This window comes from Heptranchias perlo, chromosome 6 (assembly GCF_035084215.1).
Source record: "Heptranchias perlo isolate sHepPer1 chromosome 6, sHepPer1.hap1, whole genome shotgun sequence".
Taxonomy (NCBI): Eukaryota; Metazoa; Chordata; class Chondrichthyes; order Hexanchiformes; family Hexanchidae; genus Heptranchias; species Heptranchias perlo.
In genome coordinates this window covers 44375659-44398546 of record NC_090330.1, presented here as the reverse complement: position 1 = coordinate 44398546, position 22888 = coordinate 44375659, and the positions used below count along the sequence as shown (strand labels likewise).

Sequence of the window (22888 nt, the reverse complement as noted above, 5' to 3'; positions counted from 1 at the left end):
CAATTATTTTTGCTTTCAGGTATTTTGTCCACATTTTCCATTATTATGTACATCTATTGGATTCAAGCTCTCACTGCTGTGGTGGACCAGATCATTGAACCAAATAAATCATGTCCACATCCAAAGGTTAAAGTTCAGTTTGGTTGGTCTTTCATGGCAGCTCCTGTTGGCATATTCTTTTCCTTATTTGCAGGTTTAATCTTCTTTCAGGTTGGATGTGCTGTTCAAAACAAAAAAAGGAACATAGCTTATTCTTTGCCACTTGATAAAGTTGGCGATGATGAACTCTGATTGTTTCTATCACCCTTCATATTTTCATGCTGTGATTTCCCCTTCCTCCAATTTTCTCCCCATTTCTCCAGGCGTTATGTTGGGGCACTATTCAATGGGTATCTGGTTGTTTACCCCAATAGCCATTCTTCACATTTGAGTCTAAATAGTGATTGTTGATGGGCTCTTCTCCTATCCTCACCCAACATCCACACAAGTGCAATTTTGCACAGTGAATACTGGATAGCAACCAGGTGCGGGAACCCAGACTCTCTTTTTCCCTGCACAAACCCAGGAGCACAAAGGTAAACTGTAGTGTCTTTACAGTCACCAGGTTTACTCAGCGTAGACATGCATCAAACCTGGGACTTTCTTAGTTTGCACGGTTCAGGATTGTGCTGGATGGTGCATTTACTCATTGAACCACAGGGAGTTAGCTTCCTGCTGAGGTTTAATCCCTTAAAATATGAAAGCAATGTATAACATATAGAATATAATGATCAATGTTTTGTTCCATAAATTTAAAGTAATTGAAGAGAAAAATCAGGGCTTTGTGCGCTCCATTTTCCAATATGCACTCTCAGTAGACAAAGCTTTGTAGAAAGAGCACAAGAGTGGAAAATGTACTCAATAGTTTATGGTAATATGTTGCTAAAAATGCTTTAATACAAGTCTGTGATATGAGTCACTTTCATTTCCTGTGTAATTCACAGCTGTGCACTAAAAGTAAAAAAGAAACTCAAGAGTTCAAGGCACTAATATAATCTGAGTACTGGTGATGTTCATAAACTGGTATAGCTTTGCTTTTGTGAATGTAAAGATAAATTCACCAATCCTGTTATCCCAGTGGAAAGCCACATTTGAAGGGAGTTCAGGTCAGAGAATCTGCGCAATATTGTTGTATTCTATCTCCAACCCACATTTTGTTTGAGCTTGGCACTGTTAGGAGCATGGGATCAGTGAATTTATCTTGTAGTGTCGTCAAAGCCACTTACAAGATAAGTGGTTCTGCTATTAGTAAGCAATGTGTTAAGGCGATAGCCTGAAATTCCTTTGTACACTTTATAACAAAGGTGTTAACCCATTTATTTCAAACCAGTTAATACTTTCATTTAAAATAGTGGACACAGAAATTCCTTATGAACATGCTAACATGTTTGTTGCTAACATTATGCATTGTTATTTCAATCTAACAGTCTCTTAACTCATATGAACCAGATAGTATCTCGTATGTTTTTCCTCATAACAGGGTCTCAGTGATGAAGTTGATTAGGATACTGTTCTTTTATGTTTTGGACTTGGTCCTGAATTAATAGACAAAAATCGTATCTCTCTGTAAAATTATTTTGGCAGTCTCAACCTAGGTCCTAGCCAATGTGTGCGTACATCATATGAGGGTTTGGCACAAATTGGCAATCTCACTCAGTGAGGCCATAGGATGGCTTTGTGGGAAATGGAAATCTCACACTAATATTATAAAAGATGCTCTCCTGAGCGGGCTTCTAAGATATGTTTTAAAGACAGAGTAGAAGGAGCTTTTTATTCTGCATTTAATTGCTACATCTGATCTGGAGTGCTTGAAGTTTGTATAGGATGCCCAGAACAATAAAATATTCCATACAGCTATGGTGCCATTCCACACCTTAGTTTATTTTTTCTGTTTGTTCTGTTCTTAATTGCACCCATTTTCTTTCTGGTTTCTCAGCTATGCTGTCACCATCTAATTTATTTTTATTTGATTAAACCTGCCCATGTCCTTGTCTATGCTGAACAGTTAATCAAGTAATCCAATGAGCAATGTGTGGGAGAGACGTATAAAATGGAAGTAGAAACACGAGACGATGGCCCCGATTTTAACTCCAGGCGGTCTGTAGTGGTGTGAGTTAGAAACTCACCCGCTGCTCCAGAAATGAGGCCTGAGCTTTCTTAACTTCCGAGCCTTATTTAAATCCAGCTGACCGGCTTCCTGCCAGGAACAGGCGTGAAGTGGTGATAAATGTTGTGGCCCAAAGGTCACCCACTGACTCCAAATAGGTTGTGGGATTGACTTTGGGTATTGTCTCACGTTTGGGACTAGGACGCGGTGGGTGGAGGAGGGAGGGTAGGGTCTATAGCACGGGAAGCCTAGGCTTTCCTTCTAATGCCCAGAGGAGCACTCCTGCTCTTCCTGGCCCCACAAGGAAAGTACCTGTTTCGGCCTCTTCTGGCCCTGGCTCCTCTTCCCACTGTCTTCACCTGGCACAAAATCTACAGTGGCTGCCTTACTTAGGCCACCAGTTTTCCCTGATTGCAGCGTGCCATGTCCCTTTAATTCGAAGCTGTCATATCGCTGGTGAACCACTAGGAGCGAGTTCACGATTTCCACGTTTTACTGCGCATGTGCAAATGCAGGAACTTGCTCCTTCAATTCACCACTAAAAACTGAGAGTGCTGTTGAGCTGCGCCGTTATTTCGGAAGCGATTTCTGGCCCAATATTTGAGCCATCAATTTTGCATTTCTGTATTTCTGAAGTCAAGTGGATATGGTAGCCTAGTGGTTATGGTACTGGACTACTGACACAGAGGTCACAAGCTCAAATCCTGCCATGGTAAGTTGTGGAATGGAATTCTATAAATCTATTAATTTGTGAGCTGGCACCAGAAAAATCACCATGAAGGCTGTGATTCTGTTGTAAAAATTCAAGTGGTTCACTAATATCCTTTAGGGAAGGGAATCTGCTAGGGATTGGCGATAAATACTGCTTTGCCAGTGTTACTCGTATCCCAAGAACAAATAAATAAAAGCATCAGCAGAACTAAAAATGTATTAACATTTCTTGGGTATTCAACAAACTAATAAAAGTTGTAAATGGAGCAACTTTACTGCAAGTAGCTGGCAGATATGTTTTGATGAAAATATCATTTTATAAAATGTTTCCCCTGTGAATGAAAAGTTCCTGTATTTTACTTTCATTGTGTATTAATTTGTTGTGTCATTTTTCAAAACATATTTTCAAAATTTACTTTGTTTCAAATAGCATTGGGCATTTCTTTCATATAAGGTCATATACATTGTGAATTAGTGCCTTTTTGTTAAATTTTTTCCTTAACTATCTGGTAAAAATCACACATTTCACAGAAGTCTGTTTGAAGTTTAATTTCACAATAAAGTCTGAAAATATATTCAAAAAACATGTTTTTTCTAATAATTATGAGTTAGAATACTTTTGCAGTGTTCCCACATACCTTGCACCACAGTGTGCACTGCTCAAAGGAACATTATATAAAGGAAACCACAAGACAACCTGTGAGGTCTTTGCCCTGTAATGCAAAATGCTCACATTGTACTCTATGGGGTAAATTTTTCAAATTAATCATCCTGGCGCTCAATGGGATGGCAGATCGCAAAGTTGGACATGAAGGTCAGCATGCCCGATTCTTGGCCCTCACAATTTTCAGACTATTAATTAGACCATTTGAAAAATTCTTCCAATTTCTAGTCTGACTTGATATTTGTTTCCTTCGTTTCTGCATTCCTGATCCAAGACAAATAGCCTGTTTATGTTTACATCACTCAGCATTTGATGGTGCATTTCCACTAAGTTAGTGCAAAGTGATATGGCTTTGTACCAATAATAATCTTTTGTGGTATAAATCAAGGTATCGAACTGACAATGAAGTGCAGTAGAGTGAGTTTGTTTACTAGTTTAGTTATCTCCTCAAAGACCTGGATCATTTTGCCTGCAATAATCTCTCCATCGTCAATTGCTAATATTGAATTGATTTCACTGCCTCTGGAAGGAGGAAAATCGACCAACTTTTCCATTCCCGCTTGTTGGAAAGTACGCGCATGGATATGAATAGGAATGGGATCGGACTGAGGTATGATGAGATGAAAAGCTAGCGGAAGTTGTCTAGTTGGAGACCATGGATCATTCTCTAGCATGAATTAACATCGTGAGGAGATGATTGAATTACAAGGAAAAGATGCAAAAAATGCAAATTCTCACAGCCCGTTATGAAAAAAGTCTGTTGGTTATAAAATAAAAATATAACGAGAGCTCCACAAGCACGTTTGGATACGGATCCTAACATTTACTATTTCTTCCTCAAAGGAAATTTTATATTGAGGTTTTTTTTAGGTCATCATTGTGTTGAAACTAACATAATTTGCTGATGCCATTGGCAGGAAGTGGGAGAACAATACTCACTCAATCCTTTGGTTGGAATGTGTAATTTGACCCAGTCGTTGGGAGGTGCTGTCGAAGAAGCCTAGGCAAGTTGCTGCAGTGCATCCTGTGGATGGTACACACTGTAGCCACTGTGCGCCGGTGGTGAAGGGAGTGAAAGTGTAGGGTGGTGGATGGGGTGCCAATCAAGCGCGCTGCTTTGTCCTGGATGGTGTCGAGCTTCTTGAGTGTTGGAGCTGCACTCGTCCAGGCAAGTGGAGAGTATTCCATCACACTCCTGACTTGTGCCTTGTAGATGGTGGAAAGGCTTTGGGGAGTCAGGAGGTGAGTCACTTACCGCAGAATATCCAGCCTCTGACCTGCTCTTGTAGCCACAGTATTTATATGGCTGGTCCAGTTAAGTTTCTGGTCTATGGTGACCCCCAGGATGTCGATGGTGGGGGATTCAGCGATGATAATGCCGTTGAATGTCAAGGGGAGATGGTTAGACTCTCTCTTGTTGGAGATGGTCATTGCCTGGCACTTGCCTGGTGCGAATGTTACTTGCCACTTATGATCCCAAGCCTGAATGTTGTCCAGGTCTTGCTGCATGTGGGCTCGGGCTGCTTCATTATTTGAGGGGTTGCGAATGTAACTGAACACTGTGCAATCATCAGCGAACATCCCCATTTCTGACCTTATGATAGCTGCTTCATCAATGACCTTCCCTCTATGTCCTTCAGGACTCGGCCAGCTTGGTCAGTAGTGGTGCTACCGAGCCACTCTTGGTGATGGACATTGAAGTCTCCCACCCAGAGTACATTCTGTGCCCTTGCTATCCTCAGTGCTTCCTCCAAGTGTTGTTCAACATGGAGGAGGACTGATTCATCAGCTGAGGGAGGGCGGTAAGTGGTAATCAGCAGGAGGTTTCCTTGCCCATGTTTGACCTGATGCCATGAGATTTCATGGGGTCCAGAGTCAATGTTGAGGACTCCCAGGGCCACTCCCTCCTGACTGTATATCACTGTACCGCCACCTCTGGTGGGTCTGTCCTGCCGGTGGGACAGGACATACCCAGGGATGGTGATAGAAAAGTCTGGGACGTTGGCTGAAAGGTTTGATTCTGTGAGTATGGCTATGTCAGGCTGTTGCTTGATTAGTCTGTGGGACAGCTCTCCCAATTTTGGCACAAGTCCCCAGATGTTAGTGAGGAGGGCTTTTCAGAGAATGCACAGTACTAACACCATTGAGTTTAGAGAACGCACAGCACTAACACTCCTGAGTTGAGACAGGAAGGAGTGAGGCCGTGGAGGGATTTCAACATGAAGATGAGAATTTTAAAATCAAGGTATTGGTGGACTGGGAGCCAATATAGATCAGTGAGCACAGGGGTGATGGATGAACGAGACTCGCTGTGAGTTCGGACATGTGAAGCAGAGTTTTGGATGAGCTCAAGTATATTGAGGGTGGAAGATGGGAGGCCAGCCAGGAGAGCTTTGGAATAGTCAAGTCTGGAGGTAGAAAAGGCATGGATGAGGCTTTCAACAGTAGATGGGCTGAGATGGGCAACGTTGTGGATGTGGAAGTAGGTGGTCTTTGTGATGGAGAAGATATGGGGTTGGAAACTCAGCTCAGGGCTAATTAGGATGCTGAGGTGCGAACAGTCTGTTTCAGCCTGAGACAGTGGCCAGGAATGGGGGTGAAATCAGTACAGAGAGAACGGAGATTGTGGTGGGAACTGAAGACAATGTATTTTGGTCTTCCCTATATTTAATTGGAGGAATTTGCAGTTCATCCAAGACTGGATGCTGGACAAGCAGTCTGACAACACAGGCAGTGGAGGGATTGAGAGAGGTGGTGGTGGTGAAGTAGAGCTGAGTGTGGTCAGTATACACGTGGAACCTGACGTCATGTCTTCGGATGATGTCGCCAAGGGGCAGCGTGTAGATGAGAAATAGGATGGGGCCAAGGATAGATGCACGGGGACCCCAGAGGTAATGGTGCAGGGGTGGGAAGAGAAACCATTGCAGGGAATCTCTAGCTACGACTGGATAGGTAATAATGGAACAAAGCAAGGGCATTCCCACTCAGCTGGACAACAGAGGAGAGGCGTTGGAGAAGGATCGTGTGGTTAGCCATGTTTAAAAACTACTGGAATAAAGATGAGGAGGGATAATGCACCACGGCCACAGTCACAGAAGATGTCATTATTGACTTTGATTAGGGCTGAAAACTGATCGGAGAGGTTCAAACATGGAGTTGTGGGAAAGATGGCAGACAGGTAAGGGCCAACAGACAGCAGCATTGCCTTCTACTCCATAGCTGCAGTGTCTTTTGGAATACAGGCGATAGCTGTTGGGATTTGCAAGTAACACAGAGTGCACAGTGCCTCCTCTTCACTGCTACAGTTGCTCTGCGAGTTGGGTTATGTGTATCTATGAATGCTGCTCATCCTCCTTCCATTGCTTCTTCTCTTCATTCAAGAAAAAGAAATCACAAGATAACTAGTGACAACAGCTGCTATACCCTTCTAATGTTTGGCTGGCAGCCACATTGATGTCCTGGACTGCCACTGGAAGATAGGAATAGGAGTAGGCCATTGAGCCCCTCGAGCCTGTTCCGTCATTCAATTAGATCATGGTTGATCTGTATCATGACTTTGTTTACCCATCTTGGTTCCATATCCTTTAATACCCTTGCCTAACAAAATTCTATCAATCTCAGTCTTGAAATTTTCAATTGACCCCCCAGCCTCAACAGCATTTTGGGGGAGAGTGTTCCAGATTTCCACTACCCTTCATGTGAATAAGTGATTCCTAGCATCGCCGCTGAACATCCTAGCTCTAATTTTAAGTTATGCCCCTTTGTTCCAGACTCTCCCACGAGAGGAAATAGTTTCTCTTTATTGACCCTATCAAATCCTTTAATCATCTTAAACACCTCAATTAGATCATCCATTAATCTTCTATAATCAAGGGAATACAAGCCTAACCTAAGCAAGCTGCCCTTATAATTTAAACATTTAACCCCGGTATCATTCTGGTGAATCTGCGCTGCAAGGCCAATATATCCTTCCTGAGGTGCGGTGCCCAGAACTGAATACAGTACACCGGATGGGATTTAACAAGAGCTCTGTACAGCTGTAACATAACTTCCACCCCTTTGTATTCCAGTCCCCTTGAGATAAAGGCTAACATTCCATTAGCCTTTTAAATTATTTTTTGTACCTGACCGCTAGCTTTTAGTGATTTCGGTACCTGGACCCCTAAATCTCTCTGCTCATCCACATTTCCTAGCTTCTCGCCATTTAGAAAATACTCTGATCTAGCTTTCTTAGGTCCAAAGTGGATGACCGTACACCTTCCCACGTTAAACTCCATCTGCCACAGTTTTGCCCATTCACTTAATCTTTGTCCCTTTGCAACTTTCTGCTCCCATCTACACTATTTACTATGCCATTTAACTTAGTGTCATCAGCAAACTTAGATATACAGCTCTCTATTCCTTCATCAAAGTCATTTATAAATATAGTGAAAAGCTGTGGCCCCAGTACAGATCCCTGGGGGACATCATTACTCACATTCTGCCAATTTGAGCACATACCCATTATCCCTATTCTCTGTCTTCTACCTACTAACCAATTCCCAATCCAATCCAATAGGTTACCTCCAATTCCATGCGCTCTCATTTTTGTTAACAGTCTCTTATGTGGAACCTTGTCAAATGCTATCAGCAAGATCTGTAAAAACTGCCCTGTCTGCTGGGGGAGTGAGGCCTCCACATTACAAGTAGCTGCTGGCGGGATTGCGTTGGCAGGCGTAAGGCCCACCCTGCCACTTCACTACCACCAACTCATTGCTGTTTGTGGGACCTTGCTGTGTGAAAAGTGGCTGCTGTGTTTTGGTTCCTTTGTTTCTTTCCTTCCTTCCTTCCCCTGGTATGGCTCCCATCTTCACTCCTGCAAGCCCAAGGGGCACAGGCTTGGGTGTATCCAGTGCACAACACATTTAACCATCCATCACCATATCAGGATGGACAACATCAAGAGCTTTCAGGCCTCACCCTCCTCTGCCAAGACTGTCTACTACTCTAGGGAAATCCTGGAGAGCAACGATCGCCCTCTGTTTCTTTACTGCACCATCAATCATTTCCATGAACTCACCCCTACCTACCCCTCACCTCCAACAAGTTGCGAGGAACTATCTGTCGCTGTGGTGCTTTATTCCCCTCGTCCTCAACGTCGTGGCCCATAGTCATTGATTACCATCATGTCTGGGACTAGCCTGCTGCAGTGCCTGGTGTGGAAGGACATCTCGGGAGCAGCAGCAGGTGAACCTTTGAATGGTCTACAAACCTAGTGAAGCTATCATCAAAGCCTGCCTGCACGCTAAACACCAAAATGGCAAATAACACATAAATGTAGTGTCATGCATGTTGTTAGGACCAACATAGAATACAAGGGATAATACTGAAAGAGGTTGAGAGAGAAAAAGATCTAAGTGTTATTGTGCACAGGTGACTGAAGGTTCATAGCCAATGTATAGAAGCTGTAGATAAATCTATTGGGTTGTCATTATACAGGTCACTGGTTCGACCGGATCTGGAGTACTGAACCCAGTTTTGGTCCCCTCACATGGGGGGTGATACAGTGGCCTTGGAAAGGGTTCAAAGGAGAGCTACGAGAATAATTCCTAGCTTAAAGAACCTTAGTTATTCAGATAGGCTGAAAGAGCTGGGCCTATTTATTTTAATGATGTGGAATCCAGACCTTCAAAGCATCCTACGCACTCTCATCGCACGTACTCCCCGCGTGGGAGACTTCTACTGCCTCCCAAAGATATACAAAGCCAACACACCCGGACGTCCTATCGTATCAGGCAACGGAACCCTGTGTGAGAACCTCTCTGGATACGTCGAGGGCATCCTGAAACCCATCATACAGGGAACCCCCAGCTTCTGTCGCGACACTACAGACTTCCTACAAAAACTCAGCACCCACGGACCAGTTGAACCAGGAACACTTCTCACCACGATGGACATCTCGGCACTCTACACCAGTGTTCCCCACGATGACGGCATCGCTGCGACAGCATCAATACACAACACCAACAACAGCCAATCTCCAGACGCCATCCTACAACTCATCCGCTTCATCCTGGATCACAATGTCTTCACCTTCGACAACCAGTTCTTCATCCAAACACACGGAACAGCCATGGGGACCAAATTCGCACCCCAATACGCCAACATTTTCATGCACAAGTTCGAGCAGGACTTCTTCACTGCACAGGACCTCCAACCAATGCTATACACCAGATACATCGACGACATTTTCTTCCAATGGACCGATGGCGAAGAATCACTGAAGAGACTATACGATAACATCAACAAGTTCCATCCCACCATCAAACTCACCATGGACTAATCCTCAGAATCGGTTTCTTTCTTGGACACACGAATCTCCATCAAAGACGGGCACCTCAGCACCTCACTCTACCGCAAGCCCACGGACAACCTCACGATGCTCCACTTTTCCAGTTCCCACCCTAACCACGTCAAAGAGGCCATCCCCTATGGACAGGCCCTGCGAATACACAGGATCTGCTCAGACGAGGAGGAACGCGATGGACACCTACAGACGCTGAAAGACGCCCTCGTAAGAACGGGATATGATGCTCGACTCGTCGATCGACAGTTCCGACGGGCCACAGCGAAAAATCGCATAGACCTCCTCAGAAGACTAACATGGGACGCAACCCTTCGTCGTCCAGTACTTCCCCGGAGCGGAGAAACTACGCCATGTTCTCCGCAGCCTTCAACATGTCATCGATGACGATGAACACCTCACTAAGGCCATCCCCACACCTCCACTACTCGCCTTCAAACAGCCACCCAACCTCAAACAGACCATAGTTCACAGCAAATTACCCAGCTTTCAGGAGAACAGCGTCCACGACACCACACAACCCTGCCACGGCAACCTCTGCAAGACATGCCAGATCATCGACACAGACACCACCATCACACGAGAGGACACCACCCACCAGGTACATGGTTCATACTCCAGTGACTCGGCCAACGTTGTCTACCTCATACGTTGCAGGAAAGGATGCCCCGGAGCATGGTACATTGGCGAGACCATGCAGACACTGCGACAACGGATGAACGGACACCGCGCAACAATCGCCAGACAGGAGGGTTCCCTCCCAGTCGGGGAACACTTCAGCAGTCAAGGACATTCAGCCACCGATCTTCGGGTAAGCGTTCTCCAAGGCGGCCTTCGAGACACACGACAACGCAAAATCGTCGAACAGAAATTGAAAGCCAAGTTCCGCACCCATGAGGACGGCCTCAACCGGGATCTTGGGTTCATGTCACGCTACACGTAACCCCACCAGCGAAAAAAAGTTATCTGTTTTTAACACAACGGTTTCTCTTCCTTTCGGATGTTTCTCTCCCTCTCTCTCTGTTTTGTGTTCTGGCCGTTTGTGTATTCGGTGGTCCTGTAGGTAACATCACTCTGTCTGAACACTTTGATTGCCTTGACAACGGGCAGTTGGAAAGATTATCTGTAATCACCAGGTATTGTTCTCTGACTATAAATGCGGTAACCTTCCATGGAATCCCACACTCGCTCACCTGACGAAGGAGAAAGCCTCCGAAAGCTTGTGATTTTCAAATAAAACATTTGGACTATAACCTGGTGTTGTAGGATTCCTTACATTTATTTATTTTAAAGCAGCTTAGACTTAGATGCGACCTGATAAGAGGGAGACTGGGGAATGGGGGGTGGGGCAGAGAGGAACGGGGCGGGATAAGTCTTGCAGAGTTGGGAACAGCAGCAAGAACATGGTGAGTGGGAGCGATGCTGAGAGAGGATTAGCTAGTAAAGTGGTTAGTGAATCCTGGGAACCGTACTGTGGGTAAATAATGAAAGATTATTTCCACTGGCAAGCCAGGCCCTACTCTATGGAGGGCTGCATGGCACCAATTTCTGCAAGTCATTGAACCTGGCATCACGCATGGCACACTATCAGCATGAAGTGTAAAAACTCGCCTGTCTGCTGGAGGAGTGAGGCCTCCATAATTGAGTAGCCATCTGCCTCGCTCTGACTCTGTAAACACTCTACACCAGGCAGCATTGACTTGTGGGCCCCTTCAAATATGTGGCCCCATGAACGGGCACTGCAAGATCATGTGGGGAGCTGTAACCATTTCTCTGATGCTGAATTTGACAAATCTATAGCATAGACTATTTTACAAAATTTGAGCTGCAAGGTTGGTTTTGTGAGGTGCATTTTATTCAACGAGAATGGGTGAGGGAAACATCATTGGAAGTGACGTCACGAGCGGAGCTGTAGCTTTTTAGCATTCGCTGAGAGTGATGTCATCGGGTGGCCCGGTGCACGCACAGAGAACGTCTTGTGTCGATCGAAAACCGGAAGTACCCACACTGTCACTAATCATTCCATCAAACTAAACACTCTGTGAGAGAACTGTGGTGACCGTGTGTGGGTCATGGATTTCTTTCAGGTTCATTGGGTAGAAAGTGGGGGGGTGGGTGGTCACCTTTTACAATACAAAGTGAAGAGCGACACTGCATCTCATAACGCGTCACATGCCGTGCATGCGCTGGGCTTTCCGAGAAAACAACTCGCTGTCGTTCATGCTTAAGATGGTGATCCAGGTCCAAAGAGGGGGCGGGGAGGAGAAAATGTGATCCATCTCCTTGTCTGGACCACATTCTCCACCTCTTGCCCGACCCTGGCTCTGCTCCCTCCAAGCTCCTGCTTCCCCTCTCCCCTTCCTCTGGCTTCCCCCCCACTTGCTCTGGCTTTCCTGCCCCCCTTCCTCTGGCTCCGCCCCCTCCTTCCCCCCCCCCTCCCCCCCCCCCGGCCTTCCTTCCCTCCTTCCTTTCCCCCGGCTTCTTTCCTTCCTCCCTCTCCCCACCCCCCCCGGGCTTCCTTCCTCCCTCTCCCCCCCGGGCTTCCTTCCTCCCTCTCCCCCCGGCTTCCTTCCTCCCTCTCCCCCCCACCCCGGGCTTCCTTCCTCCCTCTCCCTCTCCCCCCGGGCTTCCTTCCTCCCTCTCCCCCCCGGGCTTCCTTCCTCCCTCTCCCCCCCCCGGGCTTCCTTCCTCCCTCTCCCCCCCCCCCCCCCGGGCTTCCTTCCTCCCTCTCCCCCCCCGGGCTTCCTTCCTCCCTCTCCCCCCCGGGCCTTCCTTCCTCCCTCTCCCCCCCCCCCCCCCCCCCGGGCTTCCTTCCTCCCTCTCCCCCCCCCGGGCTTCCTTCCTCCCTCCCTCTCCCTCACCCCCCCCCCCCCCGGGCTTCCTTCCTCCCTCTCCCCCCCCGGGCTTCCTTCCTCCCTCCGCTCTCCCTCACCCCCCCCCCCCCCCGGGCTTCCTTCCTCCCTCTCCCCCCGGGCTTCCTTCCTCCCTCTCCCCCCCCCGGGCTTCCTTCCTCCCTCTCCCCCCCCCCCCCCCCGGGCTTCCTTCCTCCCCTCACCCCCCCCCCCGGGCTTCCTTCCTCCCTCCCTCTCCCTCACCCCCCCCCCCGGGCTTCCTTCCTCCCTCCCTCTCCCCACCCCCACCCCGGCTTCCTTCCTCCCTCCCTCTCTCCCCCCCCCCCCCCCCCCGGCTTCCTTCCTCCCCCTCCCCCCCCACCCGGGCTTCCTTCCTCCCCCCCCCCCCCCCCGGGCTTCCTTCCTCCCCCCCCCCCCCCCGGGCTCCTTCCTCCCCCTCCCCCCCCCCCCCCCCGGCTTCCTTCCTCCCTCTCCCCCCACCCCCCCCCCCGGGCTTCCTTCCTCCCCTCTCCCCACCCCCACCTCCCCCACCCCGGGCTTCCTTCCTCCCTCTCTCTCCCCCCCCCCGGGCTTCCTTCCTCCCTCTCCCTCCCCCCCCCCCCCCCCGGCTTCCTCCTCCCTCTCCCTCCCCCCCCCCCCCCCGGGCTTCTTCCTCCCTCTCCCTCCCCCCCCCCCCGGGCTTCCTCCCTCTCCCTCCCCCCCTCCCCCCCCCGGGCTTCCTCCCTCCCCCCCCCCCCCCCCCGGGCTTCCTCCCTCCCCCCCCCCCCCCCCGGGCTTCCTCCCTCCCCCCCCCCCCGGGCTTCCTCCCTCACCCCCCCCCCCCCCCGCGCTTCCTCCTCCCTCTCCCCCCCCCCCCCCCCGGGCTTCCTTCCTCCCTCTCCCCACCCCCACCCCCCACCCCGGGCTTCCTTCCTCCCTCTCTCTCCCCCCCCCGGGCTTCCTTCCTCCCTCTCCCTCCCCCCCCCCCCCCCCGGCTTCCTTCCTCCCTCTCCCTCCCCCCCCCCCCCCCCCGGCTTCCTTCCTCCCTCTCCCTCCCCCCCCCCCCCCCGGGCTTCCTCCCTCTCCCTCCCCCCCCCCCCCCCCGGGCTTCCTCCCTCCCCCCCCCCCCCCCCGGGCTTCCTCCCCTCCCCCCCCCCCCCGGGCTTCCTCCCTCACCCCCCCCCCCCCCCCGGCTTCCTTCCTCCCTCTCCCTCCCCCCCGGGCTTCCTCCCTCCCCCTCCCCCCGGGGCTTCCTCCCTCCCCCCGGGCTTCCTCCCTCACCCCCCCCCGCCCCCCCCCCGGCTTCCTTCCTCCCTCTCCCCTCCCCCCCCCCCCGGCTTCCTTCCTCCCTCTCCCCACCCCCACCCCCCCCCCCCCCCCGGGCTTCCTTCCTCCCTCTCCCCACCCCCACCCCCCCCCCCCCGGGCTTCCTTCCTCCCTCTCCCCACCCCCCACCCCCCCCCCCGGGCTTCCTTCCTTCCTCCCTCTCCCCACCCCCACCCCCACCCCCCCGGGCTTCCTTCCTCCCTCTCCCCACCCCACCCCCCCCCGGGCTTCCTTCCTCCCTCTCCCCCCCCCGGCTTCCTTCCTCCCTCTCCCCCCCCCGGGGCTTCCTTCCTCCCTCTCCCCCCCCCGGGGCTTCCTTCCTTCCCCACCGATCATGCTTCTGCTCCCCCCCCCCTTCCCTCCCCTCTCTCTCCCTTGTGTTTTTTTAATTAAACGAACCACAGACGTGAGACTGAATTCTCGGAAAGGGAAGTGCAGGAGGGTTTGATCTGGTTGGACGGCGGGCAGTCTCAGGATTATTCAGTCGGAGAGCGGGCGGCTGGAGGGGAGGCGGTGAGGGTCTCTCTCCACACACCACACACACCCGACCGGCACCATGAAGCAACTACCGGTGGCTCTGAACTGTGCGAAATTGTTCGCGGCCGCAGCGCTGGTTCTGTTCTTCTTAACTTCGTGCACCAATTACTGGCTCCACGCCGTTACCTGCCCGAGTGCGAACAACACGGAGCTGGAGGAGGAGGAGGAGGAGGTGAGTGCCGCTTCCACCTGGTCCTGAACCCGTGCCCGGTGATGATACTCCGTGTCCACCCCCCGACCGAGCCCCCAGCCCCGAGCACCCACCCCCCCTCCTAGCCCCGAGCACCCACCCCCCCCTCCTAGCCCCGAGCACCCACCCCCGCCCCTAGCCCCGAGCACCCACCCCCGCCCCTAGCCCCGAGCACCCACCCCCGCCCCTAGCCCCGAGCACCCTAGCCCCGAGCACCCCCCCCCCACCCCCCTGAGCACCCCCCACCCCCCCCCAGCCCCGAGCACCCACCCCCCCCCCAGCCCCGAGCACCCACCCCCGCCCCTAGCCCCGAGCACCCACCCCCCGCCCCTAGCCCCGAGCACCCACCCCCGCCCCTAGCCCCGAGCACCCTAGCCCCGAGCACCCCCCCCCACCCCCCTGAGCACCCCCCACCCCCCCCCAGCCCCGAGCACCCACCCCCCCCCCCAGCCCCGAGCACCCACCCCCCCCAGCCCCGAGCACCCACCCCCCCCTAGCCCCGAGCACCCACCCCCCCCCTAGCCCCGAGCACCCACCCCCCCCCAGCCCCGAGCACCCACCCCCCCCCTAGCCCCGAGCACCCACCCCCCCTAGCCCCGAGCACCCACCCCCCCCCTAGCCCCGAGCACCCCCCCCCTTAGCCCCGAGCACCCCCTCCCTTAGCCCCGAGCACCCCCCCCCTTAGCCCCGAGCACCCCCCCCTTAGCCCCGAGCACCCCCCCCTTAGCCCCGAGCACCCCCCCCCTTAGCCCCGAGCACCCCCCCCCTTAGCCCCGAGCACCCCCCCCCCCTTAGCCCCGAGCACCCCCCCCCCTTAGCCCCGAGCACCCCCCCCCCTTAGCCCCGAGCACCCCCCCCCCCTTTGTCCCGAGCACCCCCCCCCTTAGCCCCGAGCACCCCCCCCCCTTAGCCCCGAGCACCCACCCCCCCCCTAGCCCCGAGCACCCACCCCCCCCCCTAGCCCCGAGCACCCACCCCCCCCCTAGCCCCGAGCACCCACCCCCCCCCTAGCCCCGAGCACCCACCCCCCCCCTAGCCCCGAGCACCCACCCCCCCCCTAGCCCCGAGCACCCCACCCCCCCCCCTAGCCCCGAGCACCCACCCCCCCCCTAGCCCCGAGCACCCACCCCCCCCCTAGCCCCGAGCACCCACCCCCCCCCTAGCCCCGAGCACCCACCCCCCCCCCAGCCCCGAGCACCCCCCCAGCCCCGAGCACCCACCCCCCCCCCCAGCCCCGAGCACCCACCCCCCCCCCCAGCCCCGAGCACCCACCCCCCCCCCCCAGCCCCGAGCACCCACCCCCCCCCAGCCCCGAGCACCCACCCCCCCCCCAGCCCCGAGCACCCACCCCCCCCCAGCCCCGAGCACCCACCCCCCCCCAGCCCCGAGCACCCACCCCCCCCCAGCCCCGAGCACCCACCCCCCCCCAGCCCCGAGCACCCACCCCCCCCCAGCCCCGAGCACCCACCCCCCCCCAGCCCCGAGCACCCACCCCCCCCCAGCCCCGAGCACCCACCCCCCCCCAGCCCCGAGCACCCACCCCCCCCCAGCCCCGAGCACCCACCCCCCCCCCAGCCCCGAGCACCCACCCCCCCCCAGCCCCGAGCACCCACCCCCCCCCAGCCCCGAGCACCCACCCCCCCCCAGCCCCGAGCACCCACCCCCCCCCAGCCCCGAGCACCCACCCCCCCCCAGCCCCGAGCACCCACCCCCCCCCCCAGCCCCGAGCACCCACCCCCCCCCAGCCCCGAGCACCCACCCCCCCCCCCAGCCCCGAGCACCCCCCCCCCTTAGCCCCGAGCACCCCCCCCCCCTTAGCCCCGAGCACCCCCCCCCCTTAGCCCCGAGCACCCCACCCCTTAGCCCCGAGCACCCCCCCCCCTTAGCCCCGAGCACCCCACCCCCCTTAGCCCCGAGCACCCCCCCCCCTTAGCCCCGAGCACCCCCCCCCCTTAGCCCCGAGCACCCCCCCCCCCTTAGCCCCGAGCACCCCCCCCCCTTAGCCCCGAGCACCCCCCCCCCTTAGCCCCGAGCACCCCCCCCCCTTAGCCCCGAGCACCCCCCCCCTTAGCCCCGAGCACCCCCCCCCTTAGCCCCGAGCACCCCCCCCCTTAGCCCCGAGCACCCCCCCCTTAGCCCCGAGCACCCCCCCCTTAGCCCCGAGCACCCCCCCCCTTAGCCCCGAGCACCCCCCCTTAGCCCCGAGCACCCCCCCCTTAGCCCCGAGCACCCCCCCCCTTAGCCCCGAGCACCCCCCCCCTTAGCCCCGAGCACCCCCCCCTTAGCCCCGAGCACCCCCCCCTTAGCCCCGAGCACCCCCCCCTTAGCCCCGAGCACCCCCCCCCTTAGCCCCGAGCACCCCCCCCCTTAGCCCCGAGCACCCCCCCCCTTAGCCCCGAGCACCCCCCCCTTAGCCCCGAGCACCCCCCCCCTTAGCCCCGAGCACCCCCCCCTTAGCCCCGAGCACCCCCCCCTTAGCCCCGAGCACCCCCCCCTTAGCCCCGAGCACCCCCCCCCTTAGCCCCGAGCACCCCCCCCTTAGCCCCGAGCACCCCCCCCTTAGCCCCGAGCACCCCCCCCTTAGCCCCGAGCACCCCCCCCTTAGCCCCGAGCACCCCCCCCCTTAGCCCCGAGCACCCCCCCCCTTAGCCCCGAGCACCCCCCCCCCTTAGCCCCGAGCACCCCCCCCCCTTAGCCCCGAGCACCCCCCCCCCTTAGCCCCGAGCACCCCCCCCCTTAGCCCCGAGCACCCCCCCCCTTAGCCCCGAGCACCCCCCCCCTTAGCCCCGAGCACCCCCCCCCTTAGCCCCGAGCACCCCCCCCCCCCTTACCCCCGAGCACCCACCCCCCCCCCCCTTAGCCCCGAGCACCCACCCCCCCCCCCCCTTAGCCCCGAGCACCCACCCCCCCCCCTTTAGCCCCGAGCACCCACCCCCCCCCCCCTTAGCCCCGAGCACCCACCCCCCCCCCCTTAGCCCCGAGCACCCACCCCCCCCCCCCCCTTAGCCCCGAGCACCCACCCCCCCCCCCCCTTAGCCCCGAGCACCCACCCCCCCCTCCCTTAGCCCCGAGCACCACCCCCCCCCCCTTAGCCCCGAGCACCCACCCCCCCCCCCCCTTAGCCCCGAGCACCCACCCCCCCCCCCCCCTTAGCCCCGAGCACCCACCCCCCCCCCCCCCCTTAGCCCCGAGCACCCACCCCCCCCCCCCTTAGCCCCGAGCACCCACCCCCCCCCCCCCTTAGCCCCGAGCACCCACCCCCCCCCCCCTTAGCCCCGAGCACCCACCCCCCCCCCCCCTTAGCCCCGAGCACCCCCCCCCCCCCCCCCCTTAGCCCCGAGCACCCCCCCCCCCCCCTTAGCCCCGAGCACCCACCCCCCCTCCCCCCCTTAGCCCCGAGCACCCACCCCCCCTTAGCCCCGAGCACCCACCCACCCCCCCCCCCCTTAGCCCCGAGCACCCACCCCCGGCCGGTGTCTACCCCCAGGCTCAGTAGTTGAGGGGCAGAAAGGTCTCGGAGCCGCCCGAATGAAAGTCTTCACTCTTTAAAACTTGGGTTCGTCTTTCCATGGTTTGTCCGAGTATAGATCAGATTTGTTGAGACTTTTAAAAGTTTTTTTTTTAAAGTTTGTTTTTTTTTAAAGTTTTTTTTTAAAGTTTGTATTTTTTAAGAGACTCTTTGTTAAATGTTGAAAGTTTTTTTAAGCAATGTTTTTAAAAGTTTAATTTTGAGGTCTGAGCTGCGCTTATTTGTTTTTGAGAAGGAGAATGAGGAGATTTCCCACAGAGCTGCCAGATTGAAGAGACCCTGTAGGAGGCGCCTGGCCCCTCGCTGTGGTAATACACACCTTCCCATTAACAGACCATGATCGGCTAACTCACTGGAAGGCTCTGCGTCCTTCACACATTTTCATAAAGGGAGCTGTGGATCCGACTAGGATCTGATCTTACTGCCCAAATGACTCCTGTCAGCGCAGTCCCCTTTTGGCAATAAACTCAACTCCCTCACTTGTTGACATTGAGCTCACCTTCACAACTGCAAAACTCCATTTGGAGATCATTCTGCTACTCCTTTAAAACCAGATTTGGTGAGAGAGAGAATTGGGTGCGGAGGGGAAAGAAGGTGTTAAGAAATAGAAAATGAATGCAGAAACGAATGCTGTGCTTAGTTATTTGCTCTTCCTGTAACACTTATCCAAATGGAAATTACGGGGCTTCCAAAATTAAACAGAAGGTAATAACTAAGAGGCAAGGACATAAACCGTGCAGCTTTAAGTAACCTTAACCATCCACCGTGATATTATTGAATTTGATTATTAGGTTTGAGAGGTTGCAATGAGAGTCACAAACTTAAGATTTTAAATTGAAGTATGGCATACTTCAAGGGGATGAGAAATAAATTGACCACAGTAAACTACACTGAGCTGTTAATGGGTAAATGTAGAGGAAAAGTGAGACGTATTCAAATAAATTTGTGGTACAATGCAATGGCAAAAGTTTCATTTATGCAGTAAAACAAGGAGAAGTGTAAATCCAGCAGTCTAGGAGAGCTATAAAAACCACAAAAGGATATAAAAAGAGATGCAAAAGAGTATGAAAAAAATTTTGAAAGGGATATCAAAACTAATAGTAAAAGTTTTCATAAATATATTGAGAGAGAATGGTAAGGGGGAATTTGGATCCATTAAATGGATAATAACAAGTCTGCCACTTCCTTAAATGAGTACATTGCATCTGTGTTCACAGTGGAGGAAGAAGAATAAATACCAGCAGTATGAGGGAACCTAAAAATACATCAAGGAAAGGAACTTAGTGGGTTTAATATTTTTTTTAAAAAAGGATGAGTAAATAATGGGACTTAATGACACACAGATCTCCAGGACCTGATAGTTTCCACCCACCCCAGAGTATTAAAAGAAATAGGTAAGGAAATTGTAGATGCGTTAGTCATAATTTTTCAAAGCTCTCTAGATTTGCAATTATACAGTTCAATTAGAATATTGCAAATGTCACTCCACTATTTAAGGAAGGAGGTTTGAAGAAACCAGGACAATGTAGACCTGTTCAGTTGTTCTGGAGGAGAGCCTGGGAGTGTCTTACAGAAGTGATCCTTCCTTGTCTTTGTCTTTTGCCTCTCCTGATGATAGCAAAATTCAATGAGCCTGATCCATACTAATTAAGGTAATATTCTTTGTCTTAGTCTTATAGCCGCCTTATGACCACAATAAAAGGGGTCTTTTCCATTTTGCTGATGCAGTGTCCAAAGTTGTGACCTTTTTCAGTCCTATATCTCTTTGCTGTTTTTTTTTAGCAGCAGGCAAAAGTCTGTGGTTTGTAGTTAACTGATAAAATGTCTGTTCAACAACTTGCAGGCTGTTTTTGTTTCCATTAGTTGACAAGTCCAAAGTTAGAAGTGGCCAATCTAACTGTTACCAAAAATTGTGTACCTTACAGAACCTTTTGTATTCACTCTGTTGTACCGAACCCTGGCACTTGAAAAGCAACATACCATGGGGGACTGTGGATGATGGCTAAAAAAGAAACTATCTACCCCTCTGACTATAGAACCACTACAATCACCACTTGTCTATATCTATTAGACAAGTCCAGCTCCACAGATGATACCCTTTCTACCCTGCCCTATCTGCTGATGGTCACCCAGTTTCCCTTTCCAGTTTCTCTACTCAGAGCAACTTGTGGGGTGACCACAGTCTGGAAAGTCTGCTCCAGAAAACGTTCTCCCTCCTGAATGTTGCAGAGTATGTTCAGTTGACTCTCAAGCTGTGCAACTTTCTACTCAAGGAGTGCAACCTTCATACATGTGTATTCACCCTGCATGGTACGCAAGTCCAGGCAGGGCCACATCATGCATGCCACATTTTGTCCTACCACCTGAAGCTATTATATAGAAAAGACTGTAAATTAAAGCTCAGATGAATAATTACTTAATACTTGGCTCCTTCTGGCTGCCACCACTCGTTGCTTAGTAGGTTTTGTGTTATTTTGTTTTGGTGGGTGGGAAAAACAATCCAGCAATGGATTCTTGGGGCTTGTACTATAAAGTCAGCTGAGTTACCTGCTAGCACTTCTAAGTGGTGGTGACACTGTATACAAATTCTGGTCTGATTTGCTGAGCCTCGCTGTATCCTTCTGATTCCAAGAGGTCAGCTCATGAATGCAGGTGGTAAGAAATCCAAATAGCAATACCTTCCCTTGCAGCTCTATAAATCTTCTCTAACATCAGACATTTTCTAGCTCCTGATTGTCTGCACCACCACCACCATCAGCAGCTGTTCATTGAGCTACTATACTCCTGCTTTCTGGAGTTTTCTATCCCGCTCCCTCCATCTCACTCTGCCTCTCTGGTTTCATAAACCTTAAAACCTTTCTTTTCGAAAGACATTTGCTTCCCTTTTCTCTGTGCTCTGTGCCCACTGTATTCCTTTCTTCATTATTGTAAAGCATTCTGAAATGCCTTCCTGCACTTCGGGAGAGCTATATAAGTGCAAGTGGTTGTTGTCCAAGGAACCTTATCTTCATAGACTGATTCACTACAGGGACTATTGCAAAGTTGTGCCACAACCAAAGTCTTTCACGGGCACAGCAGTGTTGGTGGCTGTCAAATTCATCACAGCCCTTTTGTGCCTCAGACTCATTCCAGGGTGCCACATTAGACATCAGCACAGTGTTCAGTGTTCGCTACCCCTCAAATAATGAAGCAGTCCAAGCCCACATGCAGCAATACCTGGACAACATCCAGGCTTGGGCTCATAAGTGAAAAGTAACATTCGCGCCAGGCAATGACCACCGCCCCATGACATTCAACAGCATTACCATCGCCGAATCCCCCATTATCAACATCCTGGGGGTCACCATTGACCAGAAACGTAACTGGACCAGCCATATAAATACTGTGGCTACAAGAGCAGGTCAGAGGCTGGGTATTCTGCGGCGAGTGACTCACCTCCTGACTCCCCAAAGCCTTTCCACCATCTACAAGGCACAAGTCAGGAGTGTGATGGAATGCTCTCCACTTGCCTGGATGAGTGCAGCTCCAACAACACTCAAGAAGCTCGACACCATCCAGGACAAAGCAGCCCGCTTGATTGGCACCCCATCCACCACCCTAAACATTCACTCCCTTCACCACCGGCGCACCGTAGCTGCAGTGTGTATCATCCACAGGATGCACTGCAGCAACTCACCAAGGCTTCTTCGACAGCACCTCCCAAACCCGCAACCTCTACCACCTAGAAGGACGAGAGCAGTAGGCACATGGGAACAACACTACCTGCACGTTCCCCTCCAAGTCTCACACCATCCTGACTTGGAAATATATTGCCGTTCCTTCATCATCGCTGGGTCAAAATCCTGGAACTCCCTTCCTAACAGCACTGTGGGAGAACCTTCACCACACGGACTGCAGCGGTTCAAGAATGCGGCTCACCACCACCTTCTCAAGGGCAATTAGGGATGGGCAATAAATGCCAGCGACGCCCACATCCCATGAACGAATTTTTAAAAATCAGTTAATCTACAGTGCATAGATGTATCAAGCTAATGGTTGGTAACTTGCTTGTCAGGACAGGCAATTACATAATTTCCCTAATGACAATCAGCAACTGTATAAGAGGGTACTGCACTTTTTTTTGAAATTGCAGGGCATCCTTAATGGCATCATATTACTATATGGGCTCCTGCAAACAATAGTTCTGGCTTTGTGAGTCAAAAAGGCTAGTATTCTTTCATTGTTCAGCTCACCTATACAAAGGATCATGGAGGTCAATGCCTGCTTCCCAGTCAGCAGTTATGCTATGTTTACTTTAAAGCAACCCACAGTGCCCCATTATTTGATCCACAAAGAGTGCAAGGTTGGCTTCTCTGAGATCAAGCAAACATTCTTGAGTTCTAGCTAATGACACCTGTGAACAGCTGCTTCGCACAAATACAATGAGGTGCATGTAACTAGCAAAGTCATTATTGAAAATACCACAGGCATCTTGAAGTAGTGCTTCCAATGCCTTGATAGATTAGCAGGTTTCTTACAGCGCAGCGCAGCCCAGCTGAAGTCTCCTGGGTTATCAGATTGTGCTGCATGCATGACAACTTTGTGTCCTATTAAAATGGAGCATGCAGAGGC

The 22888-nt window shown here is 53.0% G+C and overlaps 2 protein-coding genes across 4 annotated transcripts in view; both read left to right on the top strand.

The window, feature by feature from the left end:
- LOC137322950 (transmembrane protein 182-like) overlaps positions 1–3441 on the top strand; it is a 70088-nt gene extending 66647 nt beyond the window's left edge. For both annotated transcript variants that reach the window (XM_067986208.1, XM_067986209.1), the window contains exon 6: positions 20–3441. In XM_067986208.1, the coding sequence (XP_067842309.1) occupies positions 20–291 (272 nt within the window). In that variant the 3' untranslated portion in view covers positions 292–3441. The remainder of the gene's footprint in view (positions 1–19) is intronic.
- Positions 3442–14380: 10939 nt separating this feature from the next.
- LOC137322949 (transmembrane protein 182-like) overlaps positions 14381–22888 on the top strand; it is a 36910-nt gene continuing 28402 nt past the window's right edge. Inside the window, exon 1 of one of the 2 annotated variants that reach the window (XM_067986207.1) lies at positions 14381–14724. In XM_067986207.1, coding sequence (XP_067842308.1) covers positions 14578–14724 — 147 coding nt within the window. In that variant the 5' untranslated portion in view covers positions 14381–14577. Of the gene's footprint in view, positions 14731–22888 lie in introns of both variants that reach the window. The other variant, XM_067986206.1, reaches the window with a different exon arrangement.